The 11590-nt window shown below is 43.2% G+C and overlaps 1 protein-coding gene across 1 annotated transcript in view; it reads right to left on the bottom strand.

The window, feature by feature from the left end:
- The window catches only part of TBC1D8B (TBC1 domain family member 8B), a gene marked incomplete at both ends in the record, with an annotated part of 31219 nt that extends 20127 nt beyond the window's left edge, over nucleotides 1-11092 (bottom strand). Inside the window, 2 exons of the mRNA XM_079541965.1 lie at nucleotides 3176-3286; nucleotides 10963-11092. Coding sequence (XP_079398091.1) covers nucleotides 3176-3286; nucleotides 10963-11092 — 241 coding nt within the window. The remainder of the gene's footprint in view (nucleotides 1-3175; nucleotides 3287-10962) is intronic.
- Nucleotides 11093-11590: the final 498 nt, after the last annotated feature.

Below are 11590 nucleotides of genomic sequence, written 5' to 3' on the forward strand. Positions count from 1 at the left end.
ATGTTACTTTACTCACTTGACAGTGCTTTTTTTCTAGGTTTCAGAAGGCAATCACTTACTTCACTGTGAATGTCACTGTGATTTTACAGCAAAAAAACCCACCAACTATCTCACCTGAACTACTTAGAAATAGATTAGTGGCTTGCTTCAAATAGAAGGGAAAACTCTTACTGCTAGATACAAGCTGTGAAATGGTTATGATAATTCATCTTACTCTTTTCACATACTCGGTTTCCACGCAGGTGGAAACAGGTAATAAAGCAGAGCTTACACTAGTGAACCAACAGAAGAGGCCTAGCAAATTCAACACTGAATCGACTCCTTAAAGACAGGTGATTCTTTCCACTCCATCAGATGGGGGGATACAGAGAGAAGGAAACGGAGGGGAAGAATTTACATAGGATTCAATAAAAGGATTCTAGAACATACGTGAGTTGGTTGTTATATCCTTCCCAGGAATGCTCACAACTAAACAGTCTACAATCACATACTGTCACTACCCCAGGCAAGAACACACCATGCACAATTTCTGTTTTTTCAATTTACTTTGTAAAGACTAAATGAACAACTTTCAGTGGGCTCCACAGAATTAAGGCTGCCTTAAGGGAATAAATAGAAATCGATCTAAATATTGTTAGTTAGGCTGTGCTACACATGCTGGATTTGCAATGACACTTGAAAAATGATAGAGTAATTAACGAAGCAATGAAATCAAAACGAATTCTCCCACTCCGACTACACATTCAGAGCAATTATTTGAGTCACTCTAAGAAGCAAAGGCACAGATGTGGCACAATGAAGATGAAACTATTTCTAAACATTTAAACAATTCAGCAGTACTGTTTCAGACCCTCACTGCGTGAAAGCAGGAAAGAAAGCAATCTCCTCCTCCATTTATTCACTTCACAGAAGGAACAATGTGTTTCATAACACGAAGTATATTTACATCGTGAAGCCTTTTGTTCTAAAGTGTACTTAAGTAGCACAGAACTGGCAAAAATTCAGTCCTAGGGTGAAGATTACCTTTCATGTTTTCTCAGGAGCTTACCTGATGCCATTAGAATCCCCCAGAGTGCACTTCCAACTCATTTATCAAAGCACCTTTCTTAACAGCCTGACACCATTTGTTCTGACCTCTCCAGAAGAAGTCTCCAAATTTTATTTACAGCCAATGCACAAACCATTCAAATTGTATTTCATTTATAATGCTGCCCTTTCGAAGTGAGACATTATGAATTACATTAAGTCATTTAACAATTCTCTTGCTGACTACTGCTCCTCAGATGAGCCCTTGAAGAACACGAGTACGAGCCGATTAGCACTGCAGCATGAAATGCAGAAACAATCGAGCCAAACATTGAAAAGGAAACATCAGAATTTATGCAGTGGCTAATTTAATTTTAACAAACAGGAAAAGGCACAATTGCTTATTTAAGGTGAATAATGAAGGTTTATAAGGAAAACAGTATAATTCAATGCAACAAGAGCACTGCATTTACTGGTAGAATTATTCAGGCTGAGGGAGCTGGGCTTCTTCAGGCTGGAGAAGAGGAAGCTCTGGAGAGATCTCATCATAGCTTACCAGTACTTCAAAGGAGCTTATAGACAGGAGGGAGACTGACTTTTTATGCGTCCAATCGTGACAGGACAAGGGGGAGTGGTTTTAATCTAAGAGAGGGGAGACTTAGGTTAGATGACTGGGGAAAATTATCACTCAGAGGCTGGTGAGGTAGTGGAAGACATTGCCCAGAGAATTTGTGGATTCCCCCCTCCTGAAGACAGGCTGGATGGGGCCCTGGGCCCTAATTTGATGCCTGATTTAGTGGTTGTCAATCCTGCCCACAGCAAGGCATTGGGACTAGATGATCTTTATGGTCCCTTCCAACCCAAGTCATTCCATCACTTTATGATTCCTTCTATCACATAAACGTTTGCAGAGTGGCACCTCTAATTTTCCTTCAAATCTCATCTTTTACCACAGGTCTGGATGCTTGTGAGACCAGAGAAATCTAGATAGAGACTTGGGTTTTTCACTTCTGTACAGAACACAACTAACTAAAAAAACTTAAAGCACGGAAAAAATGAACTAAAATGTGGGTTCTTTTAAGTGTAATTATAGACTTTTTCACAGTTTTTAATAAGCCTAAGAAATGGATTCATCCTACAACAGTTACATTTGTCATCTGACCACGTGACTATCTTAGTTTCAACATAAAGGCAAGATCATGCTGAAGAAGAAAAAACAGTGATGCATGCAAAGAACTGAGTTCTCTCAACTTTTGAAATGGAGGTCTCTCTGAATACTTGGTATTTCAGCAGTGTGTGTAAGGGAATTTACACTTATTTCTCAGGGCAAGCTGCAGAATTTAAAAACAAACAATAACAACAACAACAAAATCAACCTAGTAATAACGATGCTTTAGGAAAAGCCACGTACTCCACTTTCAAGGTCAATTTTCTTTTCCATTTGCTACTGACTAATAACATAACACACAAACGAGAAAGAACCTCTTACACCCTAAGACCAACAGATATGAGGAAGAATTCAGCTGCTATCATGACAGGAAGGCTGGCTCATTCTTAACAAAGATAAAGTAGAAAAATAAAAATCAGATAAGCAATTCCTGTTATTTATACCTATAGCTTTTATACTTAATCCCCTCAAGGGTCAACTTTTCCACATCATCCTGAACTATGCCAAATTACAGACCTCCTTTGCAGCTTAGAAAATAAAAGATTGTGCCCCTGCAATCCTAAGAGAGCATCAAGGCAGTTCCTTAGTACTATACAGACTGCTGCAAAAAAACAGGCAAGCTGACCTTATCATATGAAGGTATATTCTGAAAAACTGGAACCATAAACCATTGTCAATCTCAGGACTGAAATATCCTGAGCATCACTATATATGGGGCCCTGAGCAGCCTGGGCTGATATGAAATGGGGAGGGTGGTGGCTCTGCATGTGGCAGGGGGTTGGAGATTCATGATCCTTGAGGTCCCTTCCAACCCTGGCCATTCTGTGATTCTGTGTGATTACCAAATAATTTTCAAACGTGTGAAGATCACTGGAATGAATGATGTGAGAGGATTAACCCAACCATAAGATTCAGCCCATCCTTTGCATCCCAACTTTTCACTTTATAAACTCACTTAGCTTCTAAAAGAACAGTACATACCACACGCAATGGACCAGTAGACCTGTGAGTCCGGTGTCTGATGCAGGATGCGAAATGGGGCCACTTTTGATGTAGAATCCAATACTGCATCTAGGGTTCCCACGAGAAGACCTGAAGAAAGCACACGCAGCCTGGTAAAACTAAAGCTGTGAAATGCATACTTACCTCCCAGTTCCTTTCTTACTGAATAGGAATGTTATCCAAGTGAAGATTTATTCTGTAATAAACTCCGAGAAAAAAAGAAGCACAGATGAACAAAATGAAAAGCCTTCCCAGAGGAAGCTGCTGGGAAGCCGTTACAAACATTATAAACACAGACTGAGGGTGAAAAAGTTTGAGATGATGCCCTTGGAAGCAATAGCCATGCAGTATGGTAAACCAGATGATAACCTAAGAAGGATCATGGCAGTTCCCAGCCTTTAATAAGCACGAGCAGAGATTGGACTACCTCTTCATTAGCCACTTACTGTTGTTCTGTTTTACAGACAAAGGAAACAGTTCTAGGGAAACTGTACAAACATGATGTCTGATTTATGAAAATCTCATGCACTCCCTTCACATGAGAACACCATGTCACACTCCCTATACAGACAGAAGTTTTCCTGCTCATTCCATTCTCCAGGCATTGGGCTATAAAATGCCTTTCTTTATCAAGTCTATCAGAAGACTCCATTATAAACCATGGAACATGAGGATTTCATCCTGCCATCATGTGTGATGATGCATTACTTCATTACAGATTACTGGTACCAAATACAATGACCATGTTACCTCCTTGCCCCTAAATATTGAATTAGTTCCACTTAAACACAGTTTACATCAAAATACTAACAAAACACACTTCATCTCTACCAAAAAAAAAAAATAGACACTCTCTCTTCTCTCTATATATATTTCCTGACAAAATGAGTATGCACTTCATCTTGACAGGCAAAATCATTGTCACTAAGAGTAACAAAGACATTAGACAGCTCAGAGATCTTAAAAGCTGTATTTAAAGCTAAGAATCAAGAAATTCTAAAAGAAGAAGAAAAATCTACACAGAAAAAAATACAAACTTCTGGATTCTGATGTTCAAGTAAATCCTGTTACAACAGCAATGAAAATACAAGCAATGCTGTCACTCTACTTTCCTTCCATTAATCCCTCCTCAACTTAGGAAAGAACCAGTTGCGAGTACTCAGTGAATCAAAGCAAGACCTCTCAATTTTATCCAGGCATTTATCCTCTGAACACGATTTTCCTTGCAGCACAGACCTCATGTGACCTATCGATGTGGCTATTCAAGTTTCAGAATGATTTTCCTTGTCTTAACAAAATGGAAGCAAATAAAAACCACAAAGGGAACCCAAAGACCAGTAAATCTCATCAATCAAAACTATTACCTTGCATTGCCTGCAACTCATAGACTGTACCTGTTGAAAAGTAGCATTTTTTGTACATTCAAACTACAGTCAGTCATTGAACAGATAACATTCAAAACTGCTTTAAGAGCTGTGGCTTACTGAGTCATAACACTGAGCTCATCGTCACAAAGCTGGCTCTGCTTCAGCAGATACTTTATTATCTTCTACAATTCTCCTCATCATATTTTTGTTACGATATGGTACCAAGACATTAGTCACTATTGCTAAGGTTGATGCAACAGCTCAGCTTGTGTGAATGAGTGTGACAGCACACTAGGGAGCAGCATTCCTGAGTGCTGTAAGAGCTCCCATCAGTTTGGAAGACCATCAGATTTTATAGATCATATCACAGATCATCATATCACAGAATTTTAGGCACAAACTGCACCAGTATTTCTCATTTCAGTAGTTCCACCAGTCAGCAGTGCTGTCTACAACACAACTGCAGGTCAGTGCTTCAGCCATTAAATATTCAAGAGGTGATGAGCTCATTTCACAGCTGCAGTTACTGGCATCACTGCAAGGACCTGGCAGTCCCACCTGCTTTTCCTGGGCCTGAATATGCTCCGACTACAAGATGGGAATGTTCACTTCCAAGGCTGCAGACAAGGAAAGGTTTAAAGGTCACTAGTCCAAGGATATTAATTGTAAAATAAAGGAGTAGAGAGCAGAAGAATCAGCAACTGCTCAACCCAAATAGTGGCATTACCTCCATAAGGGATGCAAGAGGAAAAAGCAAATCAGACCCTATTTGCCAATCCCTTGCCAATGATATGCAGCATACTGTTCTCAAACACCAGTTCTAGGGACAACCTTCAGAAGGTCACCTACTAGAGTTAGGGTAGTATGGTTAAGTTGCAGTTGGACTTAATGATCTCTAAGGTCTTTTCCTATCTGAGCAATTCTATGATTCCACTCTCACCTCTGCTCTCAGACCCACAGTTTCTGGCAGTGATTTCAGCCAAGACGTTCTCCAGCCTCACACAGGGAATGATTTCAGCTTTCGACAACTTCAGTGATGCACACTCACAAGGAGAAAGGTTCTGTTTTTAGAAAACACTCTCAATTTCATGGTTATTTAAGTAAAACCATTGAGAAGCACCATGGATACTGAAGTGAATAGAGAAAAACATCCTAGAAAATAAAGGGGCCAGGAAACCTGAATAGTTTTGGAATAAGGTGATCTTTGCAAAACTTTATGTAGCCTTGGGCCAACAGAATACAAACATTAGCTGACAGAATATCAGGAACAAATTGCCTCAGTGACACCAAACCTTCAGAGCTGAGTGTGGATGACTCAATGGTAACTGGAAGCAACATACCAGCACTGTGCCTTGCATAGTATCCTTGGTACTTTGCTGCAGAGACATCCACCAGAACATGTTCACCATGAATTCTGCTCTCACTTGTACCAACTTACAGCAATAATGCCTATCTGCTACATGAAAATAACTGCCCAGCACTTTGTCTTTTGGGAGAGACACTGCTGTGTTCTTCTATTTCACACCACTCTGTGTCACCAGGCACATCCAGAGAGTACTGCCGAGTGCTTTCCCTGAAGAACTGCTGTTGCTCTGAAGCAGAGTTGGCACAAGCCTGTTTGCTCCTCTGCTGCCTAACAGTACCTTTGAGATCAATAATTGATGAAATTAAAACCAGATCACTCTCCTGATTTACTACATTAGAAGTGTTACTGGACATCAAATATTGATGAGAATTAGAGCTCCTTACAGACAGAGATGCTTCATCAGCACAGTGCTGGCCAGCCCCGTGTCCCCAGGGTCTCTCAAAGCAGACACATCCAGGTACAACTGAGGCTTCACTCCATGTTTGTTTACACTGATGTAAAAAGGCACAGTGTGAAAGTAATGTAAGAGCTGCATCCGAGTGACAGCAAATGCAGAAAGTGGAGCTCTGCAGGAAGAGTTTGGTTTGGCATTAATTGCTCCTTTCTGCAACCTGAGGCTTAGAGCAACCTGAACCTTAAAGCAAGTCCAAAGGGGAAAAACACTATGAAAAAAGTAGGCTTGTGTTAGAAAATAAATATCACTCGTTTCAATCAGATATTTGTTATAGTTCAAGAGCAACACCTGTTTATAGTATGGAACAGAATGGGTGGAATCCCACTGAGGACACCTCCCAGCAGGGACGCATGCAACAGCCTCAGCACCTTCCAAAACCAGCATCTCTATGTTCAGAAGAAACATAAACATGAAGAATGTAAAGCAATGGCTTTTACATGAACTGTTCAGTTGTTTTTTGTATTGTAAAGTCAATAATAAATAAAGTCTATAATAAATTGTGCATTTAAGAAGGAAATCAACCCTGGAGGCAATGCAATGCAAGAGACCCAAACCACAAATCCTCACCACCATAAATATTTGTTTACAAAAGCAAGACAAAGCCTCATCCCAGAATGTTTGGTTCACTTAAAATAAAAAAAAAAGTTTATCTAGTGACAACTGGCCATTTACAAGCGCTATACTTAGCCAAAAAAACCTCTCTGTCTCAGTGTGCTTTATTTAAAATGGGAGAATGTCAACTTGTGAATAAGACTCCCTGTCGCATTTCTTCAAATTAAGCACAGAACTCCTTTTTTTTTGTTTTGTTCTGTTTAATTGTATTTCCGAATCAGCTTGGTCTCATGACTAAGGAACCTCAGCTTAAGGCACTACAGAGCATGGACTGAGATGCAAATGCTCTTTAGCAATTGAGATGTAAAACTGGTTCATCTAAGTCTCCCGTGAGTAGGATTTCATCTCTATTTACAATGTACATTCTGGCCAGTGCTTATGACTCAGGTGAGACAATGGCAGCTTATTAAACAAAGGTGTGTATTCAGGGCCATATGTAAAAGTACTTGTGGCAATAAAGATATCCTTGAAAACTGGGAAATTACAAAGTTTCTGTAAAAAAGACAAACACTGGTCTCCTTGGTAGGTCCAGTGGCAAGTCTGACATACATCAGCTCCTCCTCTTCTTCGCTTCTGCACAGCTAAAGGCTACAGAACATGAATAGATGTCAATTCAATACGCAATCAGAGCTAAATAGAGAGGTGAGTAAAACTCCTGAACATCTAAGCAGTGCAGCACCTTCTGCGGAGACCAAGCAAGATGACCTTCAGTGCCAACCCTTCTGTCCCCAAGGCAGCAGCACAGCCACACCGCAGCGCTGCCTGCTCCTCCCAGTGCCAGCAGAGCTGCCATACTTGCTCTTCACCAGACAGTGGGACACACTACTACAGACCTTGAAAACTGCCCAAAGCGCAAGCTGCACCTCTCCAGCCTCACACCCAACTCCACAGCACAGACCTTGAAGTTCCAAAGAACAAACATCGCCTCTATCACGTACTGAGCCTACTTACAGTGCAAAGCTTCCCAAGCTTCCTCTCCTGCCCTGCTATTCCTATTAAAACGAATTCCTATAAGATCACCAAGTACCATTTTTAATTGACCCAATAGGAAGTTCTGTGTGAGGCAAGGTCCCTGCTGCTGATACTCACCATGCTAAAGTGTTCTTTAACATAATGCCCTTTGACAGATAAAGTCAATTTCCTCATAGAGCATATACAAGCCTAGCTCTGTCTCCAGCCTCCTCTGCCAGCACGCTAGCTAGCAGTGACACAGACAACAGGCTGCATTCTACAAGCAGGAATAGCATCAAGAACCTTCTGCAGATTCAGGATAGCAGTAATTGCTGCCGGAAATCTAGGACTCGAAGAGTCAGGATTTTTCCCAACATTTGAAATCTCCCTTTTTTCAAGCACAGCACATTCAGTGAGCAGGGAAGATTATTCCCAACCATGTGCTTTACCAGTAAGTGTCTCTCCTCTCACAGCTGTGCTGTACACTGGAGCAGAAAGGAAAAAGCTAAAGCATGTCACTGAAAGACTGGTATTTTGTAATATCATATATAATTACTCCAGAATACCTGCCTTCTAGCTAAGGTCCTATAACCAAACAATATATATAACTGAAACAATGTCTTCATGACCAACCTCCTCGATCTCACTAGACCTTGTGTACAGCATGTGCATTCACAGCAGCAGTTTTCTGTCACTGTAACTGCGCTTTGTCACACACACCATTTTGTTTAACTGTATCCTTACAAATACACCCTAGAAGGACTAAGCAGACCTCTTGTAGTGGCTCTGCAGAAACAGAAGGACTGGAGGAAGTGGCCACACAGCTGCACTGCAGGCAGAAGATTCTGTGACAGCACAGTGCACTTGAAATATCAGGAAGTAGAAGCAGTCAAACAGGTTACAGTATCCGCACCCTTAGGTGAGGTCTAAGGAGGAAAAGAGAATGAAATATAAAACTAAGCAGGTGTATAAAAGCAGAGAGGACCAAGGCTAAGCGAAACCAGCACAAAGTATCCATCTCTATCCACACTAACCAACTAGTAAACTACACTATGCGTGGACACAAACCACAGGAGCTAGCCATCACCAAAAGATGACAAACTGACCCTGTTGTACCAGTCCAAAGGGATGCACAAACAAATCTAAGCGTGGATTTCTTTATAAGCCCATGCTAACACATCAAACCCTGCCTTCCTCTTTTACTCGGTCTGCACCTTCTGCTTCTGGTTGTGCCCTCAATACTCACTTGCTCCCTCCTCAAAGTCTTCCCTACTGAGCATATTCTTGTATCACTGGAAATCCATTGCAGCCGTCCCTCAGCCAGCACATCAGTGCAGTCCCAGCCATGCAGCACTCTGCACCCTCCTCCCCATGCTATGTTGAGGCACTGTCCCTCTCCTCCTACAGGGCTCCATTTCCCAGTCCCTTTCACCTTGTGTCGCATCAGCTGGAAAACATTGCTCACAAGAAAAGCAAAAGGCTCTCGCTGGCACTCTCCTAGGTGATGGCATAACATAATAGCTGTTCATTGCTTTTTTTCTGAAGTAAGCACTAATTATCTGAGTCACACACAGTACTAAGAAATTAAAATCAGGCACAGCAATTTATGCTAGTTTATACCTAGGAGGTTTGAATATTTTCATACCTGCAAACACAAATCTAACTCTGTTATTTTCCAATTCTTCTGCTAACCCTTGTTATTTACCAATTTAATTCAGGAACATCTTACTTTTGCTTCTGTTCACTAAAAAGTAACCTGTGCAAATAAAAGCTGTATGAGCCTCATATAAATAGAAAAGCTATAGAAACAAAACATGCAACACCATCCAGGAAGGCATACCAAAGGAACTATCCCACTTGGGTGTTCTTCCCATGCTGCTATATGCTTGCAAGGTCAGGAGAACAGTGACAGACATCTCATTCTTTCATTTTTGCCGCAGTTCTTGGGTGAATCTTACCACACTGCCTGACAACCTTTGTATCGCTTCAGCTTGCTTTGGTTTCCAAAGACACAGGACAGAGAACAGCCAACCCAGATTGGTGACCAGAGTTGAAAGACAGCATCCTTTGTTGTAAGCCGAAGCCTGACATTATCTACTATAACATTACGATATTCCTAGCATGGAATCTGGGATCATGCAGTTATTTCTTTTTACATGTTCCTTGCCCCCTATAAGTGGTTCACATGCCAATGAAACTCCTCTGGTGGGAAGGGCTATTTCTACCTGTGGAATTTGTCAGTCAGACGATTAGATGTTATTACATTGTTGGGAAGAATTAATAAATGCTTCAATAAGACAATAATGCATCACGTTCAGTACAGCTTACATTATGACGACGCAATTAGAGAGAATGTGAAGATGCAACTCATACTCACGAACCCAGAGACACAACTCATTCGTAACACTTTAAAACCACGCTGGCCACGAGCCAGCAGTGCACCCTTGTGGCCATATGGCCAGCGGTACCCCGGGGTGCAATATCTAAAGGGCAGGAGTCAAAGGGATGGGGCCAGGTTCTTTTCAGTAGCATGCAGTGAGAAGATAACGGGTAATGGGTAAAACCAGATCAGGGGAAGTTGGTCTGGGAGATCCCCATAAGTTCCTTCCAACTCCTTAGGTTCTGTGACACCCCAACGTGACTCCACGTCCCTGTGCCATTTCTTCTCCCAGCTGGGGTGCCAGAGGACGTTATGCCACGGACGATAACCAAACCTGGACACTCCGGTCTGCACCTCCAGTTCTCATAAAATAAAGCCCGTTACAGCGAGCCTGTCGCGGTGTCAGTGCCGCCTCCCGTTTGGCCGAGCCCAGAGCTTCAGCTCTGCCACCTCACCCCCTTGCTGGGGTGCACGCGAAGAGTAAGAAAAGCAATTTTTTAAAAATTTATACTAAAAAAAAAAGGGGGGGGGAGGGGGAAGAGGGGGATGGGAAGAAGAAAACAACACCCGAGGCACCTCGCCGCGGTGGATCGGCCCACGCTCGGCCACCGCAGCACCGCCCGCCCCGCGCAGTACCTGCCAGCCCGCCACCGCCCTCCTCGCCGTAACCCCGCCGCCTCTGCAGCACGAAGTACTGGTTGGAGCGCTCCAGCACCCATAGCTTGAGGGCATTTTTCAGCAACACCTCCTCGGGCTTCAGCCACATCTCGGCGGCTTCACCGCCCTCCGCCGCCACCGCCGCCCATACCCGCCGCCGCCTCCCGCTCCCACGTACGCGGCCCGGCTGCCAAGCGCCGCCGCCGCCCCGAGGCACGCTGGGAGACGTAGTCCCGGCGGGAGTCCTCCACGCCTCAGGCCTACAGCTCCCGGCGTGCTCTGCGCGGCCGCCGGCTCTGAGGCGAAGCGGGAAGCGGCGCTTCGCTTGCCGCCCCTGCGGGGTGCAGCCGGGCGTCGGTCTCGGCCGTGAAAATCTCCTCACAAAGGGATTTTTGTTTTGCCCCCCCTCGTGGCAGCCAAAGAGGTGCGGCTAAGTTTGGCCAAACATCAAGCATTCATCACCGAAGAACGCTGCTTTGTTTGGTGTTGACGCTTGTTTTCTAGTCTCCCAAGCCTGATGTGCCTTGAGGCAGGCTGGGGCACAGAAAGAAACACCCGAACGCCTGGCCGTGTCACATTGCCCACGCACGTCAATCACCTCAATCTG

Source organism: Tetrao urogallus (genome assembly GCF_951394365.1).
Source record: "Tetrao urogallus genome assembly, chromosome: 13".
NCBI classification, from domain to species: domain Eukaryota; kingdom Metazoa; phylum Chordata; class Aves; order Galliformes; family Phasianidae; genus Tetrao; species Tetrao urogallus.